We start from the raw sequence: 24,227 nt of genomic DNA, 5'->3' as shown, positions 1-24,227 counted from the left end.
TGTTCACCGCCTGAAACAAACCCAAGAATCAAATCTGTTTTCATGACTGAAATAACAAACTGAGCTTAAAGGACAAACAGCTGACTCTGTTCTGCTGCTTTAATGGACCAAACAATGAGGCCGTTAATGGAGGACATAATGTTAAAATGTATTTTGCCTCAACAAACACATTTTTTAAACCAACTCAGTTTCTCCCGACCCAACACGACCTCCATGTTCTGTCAATCAGAATAATGACAGAAGCAGCAAGGCCGCGTTTTTCTGAAATGTTGTTATTGGTCCTTTGTTGATGTCGGACGTTCCAGCGTCTCTGAACGATGAAGAGATGTTTAATGTGTTTTCTGTGTCATAAAAACAGAAATGTGACCACAGACATGAAGGACTGTCAGATTATTTTCCCAGGCAGCCCGCCAAACCACATCCCCGACCCAGAAAGATCGTTTACATTTTTGTATTGATTTATTAGTTCCTGACATTATTAACTGGACCAGGAAGTGTTTCAGTGTCTGCAGACGAAATATAAAAGTGTAAAATGTGTTTTCAGTTTTCCGTCCTGGAGGTTTCAGGCCGCCTCATTTAAAGCTCGTGTTTCCTGCGACTGTCTGCTCAGCTCCAGCTTTTCATATCGAGGTGCTTCATTTGCATGTCGGCTGATTTGAGTCGCCGGTGGAGCTTCTGGAAGTGTTTCAGCCGTGAACGCCTCCCGTCTGTCTCACTCTGTTTGAACGGTAAAACCACATCAGAGTTCAGTTGTTTGTCCGTGACGACAACACGGAGTTAAACGAGCTCGTCAGATCCTGAACTTCCTCTCACACGTGCTGCGGTTCACATTTTATTACTGCTGTCAGTCCGTTTGTTGCACGAGAATCAAATGGTAAAATGTTTTTATTCATCCTGAACTTTTTAACCATTCAGCGCAGGTCGCTCTATTCTGTACTTCCCTTCTGTTCAGCTTCAGCTCACCCTTTGAATTAGATGATTACCTCTACGCTCTAATTAGGCGTTCGTCTCAGCATGTGAGGAACATAAATTCTGCCTGGAAGCTTCCTGGGCGTCATCCAGGAATTACCCACGTCCATATACAGCGATGAGGTTATATCAAATCTTTCATGTCGTAGGCTTAAAGGGAAAACTTAAAAATCAATGTTTTTATGTCCCTCAACAGCAAACACACAAATATCAACCCAGTCAGTCAGATTTACTGACGCTCGATGCAGGAAAGTGAACAGCACCGCTGCAGGTCACCAAGTCTGGTGGACTGATGGCGAGCACGTATCAAGTCAGTGATAGACAGACGCTATATATTTGTCAGTTGTTTGACTGTGAAGCGTCTCCCCGATGTGAAAGTGTAGTTAAGGTGGTCGGCCATGTTGTGTGTCGCTGAGTCAGCACCTGTTTGTTTACTTTTGGAGTCAGAATGAGGCTGAAGAGTCAAACATGAGCTTCTGAACTGTCTTTGTGTCTTCTGACAGTAAATAAGGAGTTAGTTGCAAGAGACGATCCACTGAAGATAAAACAGCTTTCAGCTTTCAACTGAAGTGACATTAACAAGCTGCAGGCATCCAGGAATTATCTGATACCGGTTTACACGAGCTGCAGTCGTCCGGAAATGATCCAACTGCCTGTTTAAACTACAGAAGCTACAGTTATCCAGGAATTAATCAGTTCCTTTACTTAAACAAACTTATGCTTGAGTCATCCAGGAATTATCCACTTCCCTGTATAAACAATGATTAACTCAATATTTACCTGCTGTGTGGATGACATCATTATTTTGTGCTCTTTCTGTGTTGTCAGTTGTTTACATGTCTTCTTTACGTCCTCTCTTTGTTGCTGCTGCAGGTGAAGAGACTACATGTCCCAGAAGCCCCTGTGAGAGCCAGCTACTTCCTCCTCGTCCTCATTTCCTCTCTCCTTCCGTTCGGTTGGTTGGATGAGTCCCAAACAGCAACAGAACTTTGAGCAGTGATTGGGCGCTGAGCCAGACCGGGTAGCCAACGGGGACCCAGGTGAGAGGTCATGTGATGCTGTTGGAGCAGTAACAAGGTGTATCTAATAATTAAACATTAGGACTACAAGTGGTCCAACATGGAACACAGGCTAACATGCTAACAGCAGCGTAACACAGGTCATCGCTGTAATGTTACATTAAATTTTCTGTGTTTTCACAGTAAAGTTGTCTATTTTACAGTAGAAACATTATAACAGGCCACTTTTCCACCAGAATTAGCGGCTCTACACAGGTTTTTAAATCCGGGTCAACCTACTAATAATTGCCTGTTGACCCTGTTCCCACTTCCTGCAGACAAGGCAGTCGGAAACAGGGAACAACAATAGACTGAATCTCAAGTTCCTTTGTGTTTACGTGTCACCACTGGATGTTGATAACTTGTCACCACTTCGCAGTATTCTGACGTATTTCAATGAAACATGTATCTTCATATTAACACTGACAGAAACACTATCACTATCACACTAATGCTGTTACTGGGTGCACTTTGTGTGTTTTTCAGGCTAGCCATCATGGCGGACGTGGACCCAGACACCCTGCTGGAGTGGCTGCAGATGGGTCAGGGCGATGAGCGCGACATGCAGCTCATCGCTCTGGAGCAGCTCTGCATGCTGCTGCTCATGTCGGACAACGTCGACCGCTGCTTCGAGACGTGAGTATTGGTCCTGAACGATGAGTTTAGTCTGGAAGTCAGCGATTGGTGGACTGATCGTCTCTCTCCTGTCACAGGTGTCCTCCTCGGACGTTCCTGCCGGCGCTCTGTAAGATCTTCCTGGACGAGAGCGCTCCAGATAACGTGCTGGAGGTCACAGCCAGAGCCATCACCTACTACCTGGACGTGTCTGCCGAGTGCACCCGGAGGATTGTGGGAGTGGACGGGGCCATCAAGGCGCTGTGCAACCGGCTGGTGGTGGTGGAGCTCAACAACAGGACCAGCAGAGATCTCGCCGAGCAGTGTGTCAAGGTGGGTGACAGGCAGCTGCTACAGGTGATCAGAGTGATGTCATCAGAGACTGTGTGTGTGTGTGATCCTGGTCCTGAACTGGAGACGTGATGATGAGAGCTGGTCGGAGCTCAGCCGGCTCCGGTGTGTGTTTGTGTTGTTGAGTTTTGGATCGCAGCCACACCACAGGCAGGAGATCCACGAGCATGTGCTCCTAGAGGTTTATTAATAACCGTCACAGGACAGTCGTGGTCTTTCTTCTGTCTGTGTCTCATGTCTCCACTGATCACTGATCTGTCCTGCTGATCACTTCAGCTATGTTTATCTTGTCAGGTGCTTTTTCATCTCCTGGTATTTTAAGTTTCTCAGGTTTCTCCAGTAAATAGTGAACATATTTCCTGTTTTGTGTATTCGAAGAGTTTGTTTATTTGAAACTGAATTCAGGGACGTCTGAAACATAAATTTGTTTTAACTGAAGCTTTTTCTTTGTATTCAGCTCTCAGGTTTGACATCTGTCTCTGAGTTATCTAATGGACTGTAATGTGTGTTTGTGGTCCAGGTGCTGGAGCTGATCTGTACCCGGGAGTCTGGTGCCGTGTTCGAGGCCGGCGGTCTGAACTGTGTGCTGAGTTTCATCAGAGACAGCGGTCACCTGGTTCACAAAGACACTCTGCACTCGGCCATGGCCGTGGTGTCCCGGCTCTGCAGCAAGATGGAGCCTCAGGACTCGTCTCTGGAGACCTGCGTGGAGTCTCTGTCCAGCCTCCTCAAACACGAGGACCACCAGGTGACTACAGACGAGTTGGTTCAACCTGTGAACCTTTTCAGAACCAGTTTGCTGTTCCACCGTAGAGTCGCCTGATTCAGTCACTGACTACAGCGACTACATCAAGTCTTAGTTGTTGCTCCGGGCTTCGCATGTCTACACCGACATCCCAACATCATTTAGTTAGTGAGAATAGTAAAAGTCTTCTGTTTATTCTCCCGTGGATAAGAAAAAAAGTGTTTTAAAAAATGGTGGTTTAAGTTGGTCCTTGGTCACAGTAGCCCCGCCCCCCCTGATGTAAGTGGTTCCTGGTTCTGGATTGAAAAGGGGTCTCAGTAGAACTAAACCCTTCTTGTCCTCCAGGTGTCAGATGGTGCTCTGCGCTGCTTCGCCTCATTGGCCGACCGGTTCACTCGCCGCGGTGTGGACCCCGCCCCTTTAGCCAAACATGGCCTGACAGAGGAGCTGCTGTCCCGCATGGCAGCCGCCGGCGGCACGGTGTCGGGTCCCTCCTCTTCCTGTAAGCCTGGCCGGACCTCAACCGGCGCCGCCCCCTCGGCTCCAGACTCTAAACTAAGCAACCAGGTGTCGACCATCGTCAGCCTGCTGTCCACGCTGTGCAGAGGGTCGCCGCTCGTCACACATGTAGGTCGACTCAACTGAAACCAGACAGAATAACAAATATTTACAGAAGGAACATGAACTTGAGATTTGCAGGTCGTCTGATGTGATCTCTCTCTTGTCCCGTCCTCAGGACCTGTTGCGTTCAGCGCTGCCAGACTCGATGGAGTCGGCTCTGGGAGGAGACGAGCGCTGCGTGCTGGACACCATGCGGCTGGTGGACCTCCTGCTGGTGCTCCTGTTCGAGGGACGAAAGGCGCTGCCCAAATCCACAGCGGGGTCGACGGGGCGGATCCCCGGCCTGCGACGCCTCGACAGTTCAGGGGAGAGATCGCACCGACAGCTCATCGACTGTATCCGCAGCAAAGACACAGACGCTCTGATCGACGCCATCGACACCGGAGGTACGAACACACAGAAAGACGTCGTTATCACAGATGTTTTTATCTGCATCCTAATGAATCGTGTTTTGTTGTTGTAAAGTTTCTTCTTGTTCACCTTCCTGCTTTCTCTTGCAGCTTTTGAGGTGAACTTCATGGACGATGTTGGACAGACGCTGCTTAACTGGGCTTCAGCTTTTGGCACACAGGAAATGGTAAAAACAAAAACAATGAACACAGATTCTGACCGTCGTCTAAGTCTTTAATGATTTATGAGTCACACTCGCTGCTTGGATTTAAGGGCCTGACAGACACCTGATTCTCAAAGCAGATGCCGTAGAAAAAGTGTGAAGTCAATATATTGGCACTCAGATTTTTTGCAATAATCCATCAAATGTGGTTATCAAACATTTTGACGGAGAAGAAAAATACATCCTGCCTCTTTTACACATCTTTGATGCTGAAATTTTTGGTGTAAACTGATAATAAATGTAATATTCCAGATCTGAGTTCTGTCTCTGGTCGACTCTGATTTCATGGCTGTGATCTCCGTTTGTTTGATGTTGTTCCAGGTGGAGTTTCTGTGTGAGAGGGGGGCGGACGTCAACAGAGGTCAGAGGTCGTCCTCACTACACTACGCTGCCTGTTTCGGACGCCCACAAGTAGCCAAGGTAACACAAACACACTGGATGGAACACGACTCCATTTGAGAGTTACCTCAAAGGATCTCGATCGTGGCTGATGGATTACGAACATTTAAATCGTCTCTGCGTTCTGATTTCTAATGTGTGTCTCTGTGTGCGCAGACTCTGCTGCGTCACGGAGCTAACCCTGACCTGAGAGACGAGGACGGGAAAACTCCTCTGGACAAGGCGAGAGAGAGAGGACACAGTGAGGTGGTGGCTATACTGCAGTCGCCTGGTGAGTGAGGAGTCCTCCACTTTCTCCTTCTTCTTCTTCTTCTTCTCCTCCTCTCCTCTTCTCACCCTCTTTCTTCTCCTCCTTCTTCTAGTCTTTAAGCACCTTTTTTATCCTTAAACATCCCGATCATCTTTTGAATAGAAAAGCTTCTCCTACAGTGAAGCTGCTCCAGACGTCATCACTTTGAAAACAGCTGTAAATCTTATCTGACACAGATAAGAACTGTAGATCAGGGGAAGTAGTTGGAGCTGTTCACAAAGCACCAGTGAGGTCACACTAATCTGTTTGTGTTTCAGGAGACTGGATGTGTCCGGTGAACAAGGGCGACGACAAAAAGAAGAAAGATGTGAACAAGGAGGAGGAGGAGGGCAGCGAGCCCAAAGGAGACCCAGAGATGGCTCCCATCTACCTGAGGAGACTTCTGCCTGTTTTTGCACAAACCTTTCAGCAAACCATGCTGCCTTCTATAAGGTAACCTCACCACAACTGTGAACTGAATCTTAATTTAATTAGAGCAGATGAGAGGTGATGTACATGAACAGACAGAAGCTGAAGTGGGAAAACAAGTCTGTCTGTTGTAGATGTAATCAAAAGAAATGTTGTGACAGCTGAGTGTGTTTGTGTGTGTGTGTAGGAAAGCCAGTCTGGCTCTGATCAGGAAGATGGTTCACTACAGCAGTGAGGTTCTGCTGAAGGAGGTGTGTGACAGCGAGACGGGACACAACCTTCCCACCGTGCTGGTGGAGATCACTGCGACCGTCCTGGACCAGGAGGTACAACATTATGACTTAATGACGCTTTTTATCCTCCTGCTCTCTGACAGGCCATCACATCTGACTGTATATCTGTGATTCCAATGACATTCTTAAGGCCTTTTAACTTATTATCAGAACTGAGGGCTAATGTCCACGTAGAGTGACGTGAAATGTTTTCATTGTGTGTCAGGACGACGACGACGGTCACCTGCTGGCTCTGCAGATCATCAGAGACCTGGTGGATAAAGGAGGAGACGTTTTCCTCGATCAGCTGGCTCGACTGGGAGTCATCAACAAGGTGTCCACTCTGGCTGGACCGGCATCTGACGACGAGAACGAGGACGAGGCTAAACCTGAGAAGGTAGCGTGTGTGGAAATTAGTCTTTTTTGCAGGTTTGATGCTCAAGGAGGAAGCGGCATAAATGAATCTAACTGAATACCGTTTGTTGTGTGCAGGAGGAGGAGGTGCAGGAGGACGCGAGGGAGATCCAGCAGGGGAAGCCGTATCACTGGAAGGACTGGTCCATCATCAGAGGGAGGGACTGTCTCTACATCTGGTCCGACGCTGCTGCACTGGAGCTCTCCAACGGCTCCAACGGCTGGTTCAGGTTCATCCTGGACGGGAAGCTGGCCACCATGTACTCCAGCGGGAGTCCAGAGGGCGGGTCGGACAGTTCTGGTAGGAACACAGACTCAGAACACACAGAAGGTTCATCTCATGTTGTCTTTGTTGCTCTGACAGATCTCCTTCCTCTCCTCCCGAGCAGAGTCTCGCAGTGAGTTCCTGGAGAAGCTGCAGCGGGCGAGGAGTCAGGTGAAGCCGGTCACAGCCAGTCAGCCCATCCTGTCCAGTGTGGGTCCCACTAAGCTGACGGTGGGTAACTGGTCTCTGACCTGCCTGAAGGACGGAGAGATCGCCATCCACAACTCTGACGGACAGCAGGCCACCATCCTGAAGGAAGACCTGCCGGGCTTCGTCTTCGAGTCCAACAGAGGAACCAAACACTCGTTCACCGCCGAGACCTCACTGGGTGTGTGTCAGCAAATCCCTGCCGCTCCACGAGTCCTGCTGCAGCTGTTACAGCAACACATCAACATGAACTGTAAAAACTACGGAACGTTTTAAATCTTGTAGTTTCACACCAGAAACAGCTGTGTTGAAGTTAGCTTAAATTATATATTAATGACAATAATAATCACAAGTTTATTTCTACAGCGTCTTTAAAGAGTCTACAGAGAACGTTAACAAACAAGCAACCGCAGGAAGATAATATGACACAATAAACATTCAACAGTTCACCGATCTGTAATAAGACGAGAGGAAATAAAAACAGATAAAGAGCCATAGAAATAATAAAGGATAATGAATTACAAATAAACAAACAAAAGCGGTAAAAGGCACTAAGAAAAATACAATCAGCAGCAACACTCACATCAAGTTGTAGCACGACTGTTCAGGTTTGTGTTGACGTTGTGTGTGTGTGTGTGTGTTTGTGTGCAGGCTCAGAGTTCGTGACGGGCTGGACGGGGAAGCGAGGCAGGAAGCTGAAGTCGAAGCTGGAGAAGACGAAGCAGAAGGTGAAGAGCATGGCGAGGGAGCTGTACGACGACCACTTCAAAGCTGTAGAGAGCATGCCCAGAGGAGTGGTGGTCACCCTGAGGAACATCTCCACCCAGCTGGAGTCCGCCTGGGAGCTGCACACCAACCGACAGGTACACAAACACACACCACTTATAATCCTGATGTAACGCAGGGTCTCTAAGTTCAGTCTGGTCAGTTGTGTGATTTGTTTGTGTGTGTTCAGTGTATTGAAGGGGAGAACACGTGGAGGGACCTGATGAAGACGGCCCTGGAGAACCTGATCGTAGTTTTGAAGGATGAAAACACGATTTCTCCGTATGAGATGTGTAGCAGCGGCCTGGTCCAGGCGCTGTTCACTGTCCTCAACAGTGTGAGTGATCCTCTTAAACCCCTCGTCTCACCTGTGGTGTGTCGTGTCTTCAGCTTGAATCATGGCTGTGAAAATCACTCAGACGTGTTGTAAAGTGAGTTCTTCTGTCTGTGTGTGTGCAGAGTGTGGAACTGGACCTGAAACATGATTGTAAGCCTTTAATGGAGAGGATCAATGTCTTTAAGGCGGCTTTCAGCGAGAATGAAGACGATGAAAGGTAAGTGTGACAAACATGTCCACCCTCTGCAGATCCCCACAGGTGCTGGATTCCTCTGATAATGAGACTGATGGTCAGATTAGAGTTTTGTTGTGATGTTGAGTCAGTAAACTTCATGAACAGATCGGCATGAGGGAGGCTGCGTCTTAATGATCTTACAAACCGACAAACACACTTAGTTTGTTCAGACTGCCCACATCTGTTTTCTTTGACACATCCAGATTGTATCCAGATTACTTTTAGAGTGTTTAAACAACATGCTGATATCTGTGAGGAGCTTTTAGAAAGATTACAACTTCACACCAAATCACAAAGATGACAAATTCAATAAAAACTAAGATAGCACAGATGTGCAGGGTGTGGAGGGGCTGTAATAGATTACTGTGAGTACTGTCAGATTACAGCTGACCTGTGTGTGTGTGTGTGTGTTTACAGCCGACCAGCTGTTGCCTTAATCCGTAAACTGATAGCTGTCCTGGAGTCAATAGAACGTCTACCTCTGCACCTGTACGACACTCCAGGCTCCTCATACAACCTGCAGGTGAGTCACCGTGTGCTCTGGATCCAGGTGTGTCTTCAGGAATCTGGTGGTTGATGTCTGATGGACAAACTTAACGCTGAGTTCTTGTGCTCACCAGATCTTGACAAGGAGGCTGCGGTTCCGTCTGGAGCGAGCGCCGGGCGAGACGGCTCTGATCGACCGGACGGGCCGCATGTTGAAGATGGAACCGCTCGCGACCGTGGAGTCTCTGGAGCAGTACCTGCTGAAGATGGTGAGAACTCCTCCACTCATTTTACTTTAATGTGTGATACAGTTTAGTTCTGACCTCCTTCCTCCACCTCGTCTCCTCCAGGTGGCGAAGCAGTGGTACGACTTCGAGCGCTCCTCCTTCGTCTTCGTGAGGAAGCTGAGGGAAGGACAGACCTTCACTTTCAGACACCAACACGACTTCGACGAGAACGGAATCATCTACTGGGTCGGAACCAATGCCAAGTAAGTTATTTTATATTTTTTGTACCATTTCTACCTTGAAGACAAACTGAGGAGCTTCTGTAGCATCATTTTATTCTGATGTTGGATACGGCAAAATAAATATGGCAGACTTTTGGAGTTTGGTCTGATTTATTGTTTTGTGCTTTTCATTCATAGACTTCTAAATATGTTTAATGATGACTTTAAACTGTTAGAATGTGAGCGATTGAGGTATTGGTGATGATATTAAGGGACAGTTATCTCATTTCTGCTCTCGTCAGGACGGCGTATGAGTGGGTAAATCCTGCTGCCTATGGCCTCGTGGTGGTGACATCATCAGAGGGGCGGAACCTCCCCTACGGGCGGCTGGAGGACATCCTCAGTCGGGATAGCTCCGCTCTCAACTGCCACACCAATGACGACAAGAACGCCTGGTTTGCCGTCGACCTCGGCCTCTGGGTCATTCCCTCAGCGTACACACTGAGACACGCCAGGTACGAAAACAAACACACCCAAGGACAAAACAAACGCACATCTATCTTCAGACATTTCAGCCAAAGTCAAATACATTTATATTATATTATATTCCATCTGTCTGCTTGTTCTCTCTCAGGGGTTACGGCCGCTCTGCGTTGAGGAACTGGGTGTTCCAGGTGTCGAAGGACGGTCAGAACTGGACGACTCTCTACACACACGTAGACGACTGCAGCCTCAACGAGCCGGGGTACGACACGATCAGCTGTGACACACCTTCAGCACAGAATTCTCATCAGTACCCAGAATTCTCCTCTAATCCAATAAATAAATGAACAACAAGAGGCTCCACACAACCAAAAGCTTATAGTGTGTCTGTGTGTGTGTGTGTGTGTGTGTCTGTGTGTGTGTGTGTGTGTGTCTGTGTGTGTGTGTCTCTCAGGTCGACGGCCACGTGGCCTCTGGACCCGTCCAAAGAGGAGAAGCAGGGGTGGAGACACATCAGGATCAAACAGATGGGGAAGAACGCCAGCGGTCAGACTCACTATCTGTCTCTGTCCGGACTCGAGCTGTACGGCACCGTCACCGCCGTCTGTGAGGACCAGCTCGGTACGCCGCCATCTTGTGTTCTTGCTGCTGGATTATCCCGCTCTGTCCTTGATGTAAAAGCTGAATGTTTGTTTGATATCAACCATTCATCATCTGTCTCCTCCCCTCAGGTAAAGCTGTGAAGGAGGCGGAGGCGAACCTTCGTCGCCAGCGTCGCCTGTTTCGCTCCCAGGTGATGAAGTACATCGTCCCGGGGGCGCGGGTCGTCCGCGGCATCGACTGGAAGTGGCGCGACCAGGACGGCAACCCGGCCGGAGAGGGCACCGTCACCGGAGAGGCTCACAACGGTAAGACGCGTCCAGAGAGAACAGAAACTGAGACATTAAACTCCAAACTCATCCTGCAGCTTCAGAGGAGCCGGTGAACCGTCTGAAATGTTTTCATGTTTCATTGCTTGACTTGTTTTAAGGTTCGGAGGAACTCCAGCTTCCTGTTTCTGTTCGCAGAGGCTCGACTGTGGGAAGATATTTGTGCCATCGAGTTCTTAATTTGAAAACTTGTGTTTGTACTTTCGGAATTTGAAGTTTAGAACTTCACACTTTGTACAGAATGACCTCCTCCAAATGGACTGCATATATGTGCATATATGTGCATATATGTAGTGTTTTTTCAGTTCTTGGGTGTCGATTCAAAACAATTCTCAATTCAAAATGTATTATTGACTGAATGCACTGACAGGGGAGACTCCTTAACCTCCTGAATCTGCTGAAACACCAGATAAACGATCTGCAGCCTTTTATTCAAACAGTTCCACACTGCGAGTTATTTCCAACACAGTTGTTCAGTTGTGTTGAACGCTGCGGTGTGTGTTTGTTAGCAGCTGCTCCGTCCTCTCCAGCTCGTAACATCTGGTGACATGTGAGCAGCTTAATGGTCGTCTTGTAAAGGTAATTATTCAGTCGTTAGATAAAAGAAACCGGTTTGAAGATGAATTTAAAGAAGACTGGAGCATGTGCCGCGCAGTAAGTTGTCCGGGTGCTGCACCACCTTCACACTCACGTTGCGTGATGTTGGAGGAACACAAAGGCAGAACTAATCGACATTAATTAATTATTTCACACACTTCTAACAGATACACAGAATATTAATACATGCATGAGGTGAAAAACGGTCAAATCAGTGCTGGTGTCTAAACTCACTGCAGGGAATACTAAATGAAAATGAAAGTGCTACTTCGCAGGTTTTTATATCAAAATGACACGTAAATGTGAGCATAGTAATTAGTTAAACTGTAAAGCTGGTGTCCAAGTTGTTCAACCTGCTGGTTCAGGTATCTGCCCACAGTCAGCGTTCATGTGTGACTCTGTAATCAGCATCGTTCTGTTTCACAGGATCTAAACTCAGCAGCTTCCTGTAAGAAGACAGGAACATTTCTACATTAACATTTTTCTTCCTTTCCTAAACACGACCTTTATCACGAGCTTAACCTGAAACCTCTGAGAACCTGCGACTGCACCGCCCACCTGCTGAAAGATGCTTTCAGGCGCAGCACTGTGTGTAGGAAACCTGTGATTTAGCAGCACTGAGAGCTCAGCGCACATCACAGCAGTTAACAAGCTATAAATCCTCAAAGATTAGATTATTTTATCTCTATTCATGTTCGCCTGATCGGTCAGTGGAAGTCTGTGGTGTTTACGCTCTCTGGGCCACATAACAGGAAGAATCAGGGAATTTTATAGCCTTAAAGCTTTTTTGGCTTCACGTGTCACTGCGACCCCCTCGTCTTTCTGTCGGAGCGCAGAGATGAGGCGTCTGTCGTACACGACGGTTGGCGACACGAGAGAAAAGCAGCGTGTTGTGCTCATTTTAGTTGTCATGATTTGACAGAAGTCTGTGATCACTTGTCGGTGATGTATTTGTTTTGGGTGATGAACTGAAAGAAACAAAGTAAGAACAGAACAGAACAGAAAGAGACAGTTTGATGCTGCTACCGCGTTTCTTAATCTTTCAAGTTAATTCTTCTTTTCCTACCGAGTAGTTCAGCGTCTCTGTCCTGTCGAGTGAAGGCAGCTTGTGAAAGACTGATTGTAGTCGGAGTCTGCGCAGCATTTACGACAGTGAGCATCTTAAAAGAGTGAAGTATTGATCGGTCTGATCCCAGCATGCAGTCAGTGAGATTACACTGAAACCATAGTTCACATCTGTGCTCGTGCAGGACGTAACGAACACCTTCCTCCTCCTCCTCCTCCTCCTCCTCTTCCTCCCTTCCTCTCGCTCCTCTCTGTGTTTCTGTTTGAATCCAGATCTGATGTTCTGTCAGTGAGCTGAGCATGGAGACGCCACCAGCAGCTCTGTTGATTATCATTTATAAATCACACAGCAGGATTATTGTTGTTTCTCAGTTTAATTTCTTTCTGTGGCTTTGACGCTTTGCATTTGCCAGAAATATTTCTACTTTTGCTTTGATTGTCATTTTCTGTGACTGTGTTCATATTTTTCTCTCTCATCGCTCCACCTGGACCAAAAACCTCCTCGAAGCCGCGCGACCTCGATGTGTTAACGGTTTAATGTTCTATAAATCTAAAGTTAAATAACAGACGGACGAGCTCCAGATATTTAACTTAGAAAAAGACGAATGCAGTTAAGTTTGCACATTTCTTATTAATTAAAATGGGTTCATATTTTTAAGGATCACTATAATTTATTTTTCCTTGTATACATCAAAATGAAACACTTCATCATATTCACAGCTAATTGAATTAAGGAAAAAAAGCTTAAACAGTTTGATATTTATTAAATTTTTCGGCTGTTTTGAGAAAATATTTTTAACATTTACATTTTTCTTCTTTTAATGTGGATGAACTAAAATTCAAACCCACAATAAATGAACAACTTTGGAGGCCGATGGTCCCACTGAGCCCGGTTCTGCTCGAGGTTGGTGCCTGTTAAACCAGGTGCTGCTCATCAGGTTCATGTTGGTTCTCTGTAAATAAATTAATTGCTCAGTTTGAAAAGTGCCATGAGATGAGTTTTGCTTTGAATTGGCGCTGAACAAATAAAGAATGATCCCAAACTTATCGTTTAAAGGTGCAGCAGGCGCTTCTGGACAAAGATCGTTAAAAACTGACACTGTTTGATCTGAATAACGATAACCGATCTCGTAACAACACAGTTCACAAAAAGTTCAGACTAAAATGAGATTTATGAAAAAACAGGTGACTAAAACTTTAATGACTGAACAAACTGTTGTGACGAGACGGCCGGTGAAAAGTCCTCGTTACATTTTCTGATGATTACGATCAGACGAATTAGAAGACGGGACGATTCACTGTGAATTTAAAGGAACATTTCACACAAACAGTCCTGGTCCAGTGTGGAGCTGCTCTGACTGTAAGCTGCTTCTCTGCTGTCTGTCTACCTGTCTCTACCTCTACCTGTCTCTCTCTCTGTCTGTCTCTCTCTCTGCCGGGTCTCTGACATCCATCCGTCCGTCTCCCTCCTATCTCTCTGTCCATCCAGGCTGGATTGATGTAACCTGGGATGCTGGCGGCTCTAACTCTTACCGTATGGGCGCTGAAGGGAAGTTTGACCTCAAGCTTGCTCCAGGGTACGACCCTGAGTCGGCTGCCACAGCGCCGTCACCCAAACCTGTCTCATCCACTGTTTCAGGCCCCGCCTCCTCCACGGTGGGACCCTCGGTGACGCCGGCGGCCAGCGGCGGCACCACCACCACCACGTCCTCCTCGTCCTCCTCCACCTCCTCGTCCTCGCAGCAGCAGTCGTGGAGCAGCCTGGTGAAAAATAACTGTCCAGACAAGGGCGGGGCCACGTCGCTGGGCGGGGCCAGCTCCTCCAGCAGGAAGGGCAGCAGCAGCTCCGTCTGCAGTGTCGCCTCCTCCTCCGACATCAGCCTGAGCTCCTCCGTGGGGCTGCCGGGCGCCGGCGGTCTGCGGCTGGACAGGAGGGCCGAGGGGCTGCTGCTCGACCAGGGCTCCGGGGTGGGAGGAGTGACGGGGGTCGGGGTCGGCTCTGACGGACAGCAGCAGGAGCCGATCGTCGTGCTGTCCTCTGCGGTGGAGGGCGGCTCCGGCTCGGCATCCAGCTCCGGCACGCTTACCGCCGACACACCCGCCCCCGGCGACGAATCCAGAAACAAGGACTCATCCGCGTCGAGCACCGACCCAGCTACGGCGATCTCAATGGGGCTGGTGAGCGTCAGCTCGCCCGACGTCAGCTCCGTGTCGGAGTCATCCAGCAAGGACACGCCCTCCCAGAGGCCTCTGTGCTCGGCGGCGAACGCCCGGCTCTCTGTCAGCTCTCTGCTGGCCGCCGGCGCTCCCATGAGCTCCAGCGCCAGCGTGCCCAACCTGTCATCACGGGAGGCCAGCCTCATGGAGTCGTTTGTCCGCCGCGCTCCCAACATGTCGCGCACCAACGCCACCAACAACATGAACCTGAGCCGCAGCAGCAGCGACAACAACACCAACACGCTGGGCAGGAACGTCATGAGTACTGCAAGTGAGTACTGCAGTATTACTACACTAACACTACACTGTAGCAGCCAGAGAGTACTGCAGTATTACTACACTAACACTACACTGTACTGCAGTATTACTACACTAACACTACACTGTACTGCAGTATTACTACACTAACACTACACTGTAGCAGCCAGAGAGTACTGCAGTATTACTACACTAACACTACACTGTACTGCAGTATAACTACACTAACACTACACTGTACTGCAGTATTACTACACTAACACTACACTGTACTGCAGTATTACTACACTAACACTACACTGTAGCAGCCAGAGAGTACTGCAGTATTACTACACTAACACTACACTGTAACAGCCAGAGAGTACTGCAGTATTACTACACTAACACTACACTGTAACAGCCAGAGAGTACTGCAGTATTACTACACTAACACTACACTGTAACAGCCAGAGAGTACTGCAGTATTACTACACTAACACTACACTGTCGCAGCCAGAGAGTACTGCAGTATTACTACACTAACACTACACTGTCGCAGCCAGAGAGTACTGCAGTATTACTACACTAACACTACACTGTAGCAGCCAGAGAGTACTGCAGTATTACTACACTGTAACAGCCAGAGAGTACTGCAGTATTACTACACTAACACTACACTGTACTGCAGTATTACTACACTAACACTACACTGTCGCAGCCAGAGAGTACTGTAGTATTACTACACTAACACTACACTGTACTGCAGTATTACTACACTAACACTACACTGTAACAGCCAGAGAGTACTGCAGTATTACTACACTAACACTACACTGTACTGCAGTATTACTACACTAACACTACACTGTACTGCAGTATTACTACACTAACACTACACTGTACTGCAGTATTACTACACTAACACTACACTGTAGCAGCCAGAGAGTACTGCAGTATTACTACACTAACACTACACTGTACTGCAGTATTACTACACTAACACTACACTGTACTGCAGTATTACTACACTAACACTACACTGTACTGCAGTATTACTACACTAACACTACACTGTAACAGCCAGAGAGTACTGCGGTATTACTACACTAACACTACACTGTAACAGCCAGAGAGTACTGCAGTATTACTACACTAACACTACACTGTCGCAGCCAGAGAGTACTGCAGTATTACTACACTAACACTACACTGTCGCAGCCAGAGAGTACTGCAGTATTACTACACTAACACTACACTGTCGCAGCCAGAGAGTACTGCAGTATTACTACACTAACACTACACTGTACTGCAGTATTACTACACTAACACTACACTGTACTGCAGTATTACTACACTAACACTACACTGTACTGCAGTATTACTACACTAACACTACACTGTAGCAGCCAGAGAGTACTGCAGTATTACTACACTAACACTACACTGTACTGCAGTATTACTACACTAACACTACACTGTACTGCAGTATTACTACACTAACACTACACTGTACTGCAGTATTACTACACTAACACTACACTGTAGCAGCCAGAGAGTACTGCAGTATTACTACACTAACACTACACTGTAACAGCCAGAGAGTACTGCAGTATTACTACACTAACACTACACTGTAACAGCCAGAGAGTACTGCAGTATTACTACACTAACACTACACTGTCGCAGCCAGAGAGTACTGCAGTATTACTACACTAACACTACACTGTCGCAGCCAGAGAGTACTGCAGTATTACTACACTAACACTACACTGTAGCAGCCAGAGAGTACTGCAGTATTACTACACTGTAACAGCCAGAGAGTACTGCAGTATTACTACACTAACACTACACTGTACTGCAGTATTACTACACTAACACTACACTGTCGCAGCCAGAGAGTACTGTAGTATTACTACACTAACACTACACTGTACTGCAGTATTACTACACTAACACTACACTGTCGCAGCCAGAGAGTACTGCAGTATTACTACACTGTAGCAGCCAGAGAGTACTGCAGTATTACTACACTGTAACAGCCAGAGAGTACTGCAGTATTACTACACTAACACTACACTGTACTGCAGTATTACTACACTAACACTACACTGTACTGCAGTATTACTACACTAACACTACACTGTACTGCAGTATTACTACACTAACACTACACTGTACTGCAGTATTACTACACTAACACTACACTGTCGCAGCCAGAGAGTACTGTAGTATTACTACACTAACACTACACTGTACTGCAGTATTACTACACTAACACTACACTGTCGCAGCCAGAGAGTACTGCAGTATTACTACACTAACACTACACTGTAACTGCAGTATTACTACACTAACACTACACTGTAACAGCCAGAGAGTACTGCGGTATTACTACACTAACACTACACTGTACTGCAGTATTACTACACTAACACTACACTGTCGCAGCCAGAGAGTACTGCAGTATTACTACACTAACACTACACTGTAACTGCAGTATTACTACACTAACACTACACTGTAACAGCCAGAGAGTACTGCGGTATTACTACACTAACACTACACTGTACTGCAGTATTACTACACTAACACTACACTGTCGCAGCCAGAGAGTACTGCAGTATTACTACACTAACACTACACTGTAGCAGCCAGAGAGTACTGCAGTATTACTACACTAACACTACACTGTCGCAGCCAGAGAGTACTGCAGTATTACTACACTAACACTACACTGTCGCAGCCAGAGAGTACTGCAGTATTACTACACTAACACTACACTGTAGCAGCCAGAGAGTACTGCAGTATTACTACACTAACACTACACTGTACTGCAGTATTACTACACTAACACTACACTGTAGCAGCCAGGTGAGACCAGGTGAGACCAGGTGAGACCAGGTGAGACCAGGTGCAGGGTGGCTGCTCTGGTCTGCATCCTGCTAGGTAAACAGCATGAGCCTCCTCCAGCCAATCACAGCAGCTGTGTCCAGTCAGCTGACTGGACCTTAACGAGCTTCACTGCTGCTCACTAACGGCCCTTTGTTTGTTTGTTTGTTTGTTTGTTTGTTTGTTTGCAGCTTCTCCTCTCATGGGCGCTCAGAGCTTTCCTAACCTCACCACCACCGGCACCACCTCCACCGTTACCATGTCAACCTCCATAGTAACCAGCAGCAATAACGTAGCCACAGCAACCACAGGGCTGTCGGTGGGACAGTTGCTAAGCAACACCCTGACGACCAGCCTAACGTCCACGTCCAGCGAGAGCGACACGGGCCAGGAGGCGGAGTTCTCTCTCTATGGTGACCACACAGACACACACACACAGACACACACACACACACACACACACACACACACACACACACACACACACACACACACACACACACACACACACACACACACACACACTCTCTCACACACACAGCCGGCCTCAGCTAACTTGCTTGCTAACATTTCTGTTCACATATTTTGGATGTCAATAAACCATCTTATCTTGTCTTTTGAATAAATCCTCTTTAAAACAGAGCAGGTTTAATTTATTGATCATATTTTGATCGATATGATTCTAGAGTTGTGTTTACTCTGTGGAACTGTTGCAGACATTTGTTAATATATGACCTCACAGAGTTTCATCAGCGTTGACAGCTTGATGAGAATCGAGCTGCAGCTAAAGATTATTGTCGTTGTTTATTAATCTGTCATTTTCTTGATGGATTAATCGATTTACTTGGTGCAGAAAATGTGATAGATTGTAGATCAGTGTCTCTGATTATCAACATTCATTCACTTAGTGTTTTTATAACAGAGTTATTCCAGTTGATCAAACACTTCAGCACTTTGTATCTTTATTTCTAAGATAAAATCATTGATCTGCAGCTTTACACCTGATGAGAATGTGTTCAGAAATCAGATCAAATGATTATTATTGTTCTGGATGATTCAGCTCCGTCTGTTATTTTGAGTTTGTTTGAATACGTAAAACTTGAAGCTGCATCACATCATCATCAAAAACTACATTATCGTTCCTCTTGTGTGTCTTGTCGTCTTCCTGTAGACTTCCTGGACAGCTGTCGTGCCAACACGTTATTGGCTGAGCTGGACGACGAGGAGGACCTCCCGGAGCCCGACGACGACGATGATGAGAATGAAGACGACAATCAGGAGGACCAGGAGTACGAGGAGGTCCTGGTAATATACCTTCTCTTTTTGTGGCATGAGTAGTGAGTAACAGGAAGTGATGTCAGAGGGCGTGATGATGAGTATGTGGCTGCTGCCGTCCTGCAGGAGGAGGAGGAGTACGAGACCAAAGGAGGTCGCAGGAGGACGTGGGACGACGACTTCGTCCTGAAGAGACAGTTCTCTGCTCTCGTCCCCGCCTTCGACCCCCGACCAGGAAGAACTAACGTCCAGCAGACCACGGACCTCGAGATCCCCCCGCCAGGTAACTGTAACCAACGGCAACACAGCAGGAAAAGCAGCAAAGCACAATTTTATAGATTACAGAATGTCGTCCCCGCAACGTTGAGAGAGGCTCTTTTTTTCTTTCATTTTGGAGTAAGAAACAAAAAAATGAAGTCAACCAAAACTCTTTTTTTAAAAACGACAGTTATTTTTTATAAATCCATAGTTTTGTGAAATTAATAACAGTCAATTATAACTGTGTCATCAAAATCAATAATCGCTGCACCAATGTAGTCGAGTTAACCCAAAACAGACGAGATAAATCTGAGAATCAGAGGTGAAGTCCTCACATCGTTTCCTCTAGGAGAAGTTCACTTGTGTAAAAACAGAATCTGTTAAAAGTAGAAGTACTGATCCAGCTTGTTTCCTCCAGTAAAGTAATAGATTACAGGCTCTGACATGTACTCAGAGTATCAGAGTAAAAAGTCTCCCTCTGAAGGACATTTGTGGTCAAAGCTAACTGAAGCTCACGTCATATTAATAGAATTCAAAGACTATTAAAGTTAAAGGTAGAATCAGTAGGATTTGTCCCAGCTGTTCCTGAACGCACCACAAAGACAGTTGATTGAGTCTCATTCCCAGGACGTCAAATAGACACATGTTGGGTCGGCTGCAGGTTCAGATGTAGGGAGGGAAAGTCAGACAAATACTCGAGTAAAGTACAGTAAGTGTAGTCTGTTACAGTGATGCTCACTCAGTTCAGCGAGTATTTCCACTCAGGTTCGTTTTCCTTTCTCTTCTGTCAGGAACTCCTCGTTCGGAGGTTCAGGAGGAGGTGGAGTGCGCTCCGTCTCCTCACCTGTCGCTCACCCTGAAGGTAAGAGAACCACAACCACGACGCCTGAACAGCTGAAGTTATCACACAGTCCAGTAGAGTCGGGACGTTGAAGCTCGAAATGTGAAAGTTTATAATTATACCATAAGAAAACCTGCCGGTTGTGAAAGTCAGATATAAATGGTGTGTGTGTGTGTGTGTGTGTGTGTTCAGGTGGCGGGCCTGGGTACGACCCGGGAGGTGGAGCTTCCTCTGTCCAACTACAAGTCCACCATCTTCTACTACGTCCAGCGGCTGCTGCAGCTGTCCTGCAACGGAGCCGTGAAGACCGACAAACTGCGCCGCATCTGGGAGCCGACGTACACGTAAGAGCAGCGCCGCAGTCTGGACCTGGTGAGGCTCAGAGAGTTCTGGGTTCTGATTCTGTCTGTGTGTCTGTCTGTGTGCAGGATAATGTACAGAGAGCTGAAGGACTCCGACAAAGAGAAGGAGAGCGGGAAGATGGTGAGTCACACACGTGCGTGCGCGCACACACACACACACACACTTGGTGGTTTCCTTGTTACACACCTCACTCTGTCATTTTCCCTCCTGCAGGATTTGTGTGAACACGGCGTTGGCGGTCGCTCCGGTGGTCTGAGCCCGAGCTCCCTTTCAGCCAATCAGAGCAGTGAGATTCTGGACATCGCCCGCGAGGTGGCGCAGGCGAAGGCGGGCTGCAGCCAGAACGCCTGTGGAGTCGAGGACGTCCTACAGCTGCTGCGCATCCTCTACATCATCGGAGGAGACGCCACCTCCAACCCTCGCACGCTGCAGGAAGGTGTGTATATATATAAAACATTGGTTGAACGGTGACAGGCGAGTTTTCATTATCATCATTCTTTAATCTCATGTAGCCTGTTGGGAAACGTATATATTATTGATGATCAATTGATTGATCAGGCAGCCGATTACAGGAAATGCTTCAAATCAAATGTTCCTGTTTCTGTGTTTGAATGAAATTTGTGTCTTGGTTCAGATTTTGACGAGCTGCAGTTCAACGCGTCTCCGGAGGAGTTCACCAGCAAGAAGATCACAACCAAGATCCTGCAGCAGATCGAGGTCCGTCTGATGGTTCTGATCATCTTTAGTGATGACTGTTACACACAATGAAGAGATAAAAAACTAATGTTTCATGGCTGCTGATGTTGTTTCAGTCAGCAGGATGTTGGTGTGATGTTGGTGTGATGTTGGTGTGATGTTGTTTCAGTCAGCAGGATGTTGGTGTGATGTTGGTGTGATGTTGATGTGATGTTGATGTGATGTTGGTGTGATGTTTGTGTCCTCAGGAGCCTCTGGCTCTGGCCAGCGGAGCGCTGCCCGACTGGTGTGAGCAGCTCACCTCCAAGTGTCCTTTCCTCATCCCCTTCGAGACCCGACAGCTTTACTTCACCTGCACGGCGTTCGGAGCATCCAGGTGAGACTGAAGATGAGCCGGCAGAACCTGACGCCACTCCTGAGCCTCTCCTGACAAACAACAGGGCTTTAAACTGTCAGAGCAGCTTTACCTTCGTTTAATACTTAATTACATTCTACACATTTTCTCTTGGACGACTCTGAGACTCATATATTTCTTTCTACTAACTAATGAGTGAAGAGGAAATGTTCAAGATAAACCAGACAAACAAAATGAACCTGCTGAAGTTTGAGTTAAACTTATTTTAATCAAAGTCCAAAGAAGATTGAAAATAAAAGATTAATGCAGCAGAAGTCGGCCTCTAAATGGATTTGACATAAAACCTTTCTGGCGTCTGGAGCCTCCCGACTCGTTCCCTCTGTCACTGAACCCAAATGTGAGAGGAGAACCTGGAAAATGTAAAATCCTGAAGCTGAACGGAGAACAAAGTCTTTGAGCTTCAAGTTATGTGTTTTATGTCCTCGTGTCATTTCTTAATTGCAGCATCATTAGTGAGTCTGTTCATCATAATAAACCCTCCCAGCGGTCAGAACCAGAACCTGACCTCTGACTCCTGACCCGTGTCTGCAGGGCGATTGTGTGGCTCCAGAACCGGCGCGAGGCGACCATGGAGCGCTCTCGGCCGTCCACCACGGTGAGACGCGACGACCCCGGAGAGTTCAGGGTGGGTCGGCTCAAACACGAGCGGGTCAAAGTGCCCCGAGGAGAAGCCATGATGGAGTGGGCCGAGTCCGTCATGCAGCTCCACGCCGACAGGAAGTCCGTGCTGGAGGTGAGCGGGCGACGCCACGGAACCACTGCGACACCTGCAGCTGCATTTCACTTCATACAGTTTCATTCAGCACACAAAGTTTTCTGTTTCTGAGGCTTTGGTCTTCGTTTGGTTGCCACCATCTTGAAAATATATGAAGTTGACGTGATGTTTGTCCTGATTCTGATTCTGATTCTGACTGTTCACCACAAAAGAACAAACTCAACCTGCTGGTGACGAGTCAATGAGATTATTTACTTTAGTTTAAAGGATCATGAGTCATCTCTCCGTGTTTTCTGCCTTCCTCCAGTTTCTCTCCTGTCATGAACATGTCTGATGTGGTCTGTGTGTCAGGTGGAGTTTCAGGGTGAGGAGGGAACCGGTCTCGGTCCGACTCTGGAGTTCTACGCTCTGGTGGCTGCAGAGTTCCAGAGAACGTCTCTGGGGATCTGGCTGTGTGACGACGACTTCCCCGACGACGAGTCCCGACAGGTGAGACACTAAAACTACCTGATGTCTTCTGTACAACTGTAGAAAAAACACTTGTTCAGTAGAATGCTGTCGTGAAACATGTCTCAGGATGTTTACAGCATAAAAACATATTTATTGTACACGTGTAGTTAAATGTGTCAACATTTGATTTGACTTTGAGAAGCAATTTGTAAGAACTTGAGTTGAAAGCGTCAAAGTGAACTCAAAGCTATCGAAAGAACGTTGTGGTTGTACCAGCTAGCTCCGGCCGGTCAGGATCCAAAGACCAACACTCCCATGGCGGACCGCTAGCTGCACGGCTAACCGAGCTAGCTACCTTATGGCGGCTACAGTTAGCAGCATTTAGCCGTTAATCTGGTAATATGCTGCCGTCTGTTTGTTGGAGTATTTCAACAGGTGGCCAGTTCTTACACAGTGCACCTTTACAAAGAGAGCCTGACCTCCTTCCTCAAATCTGTCCAGAGTGAGACCTCTCTGGTGTAACAATGAAGGATCTTTGGAAGTGTTTTCCTCTACGAGTGAGCACTCTATGATCGATAAAGGATCTCTGGAACAGAAATGGTGCTCATATCAGTGAAGAAGAAATTGACCTGAGTGTGTCCGTCCTGTGATGTCATTGATCTGTCCTGTGATGTCATTGATCTGTCCTGTGATGTCATTGATCTGTCCTGTGATGTCATTGATCTGTCCTGTGATGTCATTGATCTGTCCTGTGATGTCATTGATCTGTCTGTATGTCTCAGGTGGACCTGGGCGGCGGTCTGAAGCCTCCTGGTTTCTACGTGCAGCGCTCCTGCGGTCTGTTCCCGGCGCCGTTCCCTCAGGACAGCGAGGAGCTGGAGCGGATCAGCAAGCTGTTCCACTTCCTGGGCGTCTTCCTGGCCAAGTGCATCCAGGACAACCGGCTGGTGGACCTGCCCGTCTCGCAGCCCTTCTTCAAGCTGCTCTGCATGGGAGACATCAAGTCCAACATGAGCAAGCTGCTGTACCAGTCCCGCAGCTCCCCGCAGGGCCACGACCCCGACAGACCTCACCTGACGCCCTTCCTGCTGCTGTCGGAGGTGCAGTCGGAGGCGTCCACCGAGGAGAGCCAGGAGACGTACTCGGTGGGCAGCTTCGACGAGGACTCCAAGTCCGAGTTCATCATGGACCCCCCGAAACCCAAACCGCCCGCCTGGTACCACGGCATTCTCACCTGGGACGACTTCCAGCTCGTCAACCCGCACAGGTGAGGCCCTGG

General features: G+C 47.4%; 1 protein-coding gene across 3 annotated transcripts in view; it reads left to right on the top strand.

Moving 5' to 3' along the window:
- hectd1 (HECT domain containing 1) overlaps positions 1–24,227 on the top strand; it is a 31,392-nt gene that overhangs the window by 4,176 nt on the left and 2,989 nt on the right. The window contains exons 2-38 of one of the 3 annotated variants that reach the window (XM_030443513.1): positions 1,843–2,009; positions 2,514–2,663; positions 2,741–2,975; positions 3,514–3,741; positions 4,084–4,365; positions 4,475–4,745; positions 4,860–4,936; positions 5,294–5,392; positions 5,528–5,642; positions 5,939–6,113; positions 6,277–6,415; positions 6,588–6,758; positions 6,854–7,076; positions 7,165–7,428; positions 7,899–8,110; positions 8,203–8,349; positions 8,472–8,566; positions 9,002–9,107; positions 9,205–9,339; positions 9,421–9,560; positions 9,821–10,033; positions 10,153–10,263; positions 10,456–10,622; positions 10,733–10,909; positions 14,082–15,080; positions 18,127–18,348; positions 19,107–19,240; positions 19,337–19,493; positions 20,260–20,330; positions 20,502–20,653; positions 20,738–20,792; positions 20,886–21,108; positions 21,307–21,389; positions 21,617–21,744; positions 22,315–22,516; positions 22,850–22,987; positions 23,731–24,215. In XM_030443513.1, coding sequence (XP_030299373.1) covers positions 2,524–2,663; positions 2,741–2,975; positions 3,514–3,741; positions 4,084–4,365; positions 4,475–4,745; positions 4,860–4,936; positions 5,294–5,392; positions 5,528–5,642; positions 5,939–6,113; positions 6,277–6,415; positions 6,588–6,758; positions 6,854–7,076; positions 7,165–7,428; positions 7,899–8,110; positions 8,203–8,349; positions 8,472–8,566; positions 9,002–9,107; positions 9,205–9,339; positions 9,421–9,560; positions 9,821–10,033; positions 10,153–10,263; positions 10,456–10,622; positions 10,733–10,909; positions 14,082–15,080; positions 18,127–18,348; positions 19,107–19,240; positions 19,337–19,493; positions 20,260–20,330; positions 20,502–20,653; positions 20,738–20,792; positions 20,886–21,108; positions 21,307–21,389; positions 21,617–21,744; positions 22,315–22,516; positions 22,850–22,987; positions 23,731–24,215 — 6,971 coding nt within the window. In that variant the 5' untranslated portion in view covers positions 1,843–2,009; positions 2,514–2,523. Of the gene's footprint in view, positions 1–1,842; positions 2,010–2,513; positions 2,664–2,740; positions 2,976–3,513; positions 3,742–4,083; positions 4,366–4,474; positions 4,746–4,859; positions 4,937–5,293; positions 5,393–5,527; positions 5,643–5,938; positions 6,114–6,276; positions 6,416–6,587; positions 6,759–6,853; positions 7,077–7,164; positions 7,501–7,898; positions 8,111–8,202; positions 8,350–8,471; positions 8,567–9,001; positions 9,108–9,204; positions 9,340–9,420; positions 9,561–9,820; positions 10,034–10,152; positions 10,264–10,455; positions 10,623–10,732; positions 10,910–14,081; positions 15,081–18,126; positions 18,349–19,106; positions 19,241–19,336; positions 19,494–20,259; positions 20,331–20,501; positions 20,654–20,737; positions 21,109–21,306; positions 21,390–21,616; positions 21,745–22,314; positions 22,517–22,849; positions 22,988–23,730; positions 24,216–24,227 lie in introns of all 3 variants that reach the window. The other 2 variants (XM_030443511.1, XM_030443514.1) reach the window with 2 other exon arrangements.

The sequence above is a fragment of the Sparus aurata genome, chromosome 16, assembly GCF_900880675.1.
Source record: "Sparus aurata chromosome 16, fSpaAur1.1, whole genome shotgun sequence".
Classification (NCBI taxonomy): Eukaryota; Metazoa; Chordata; class Actinopteri; order Spariformes; family Sparidae; genus Sparus; species Sparus aurata.
Note: the sequence above shows the minus strand (reverse complement) of the source record. Positions and strands in the feature narration are given on the sequence as shown.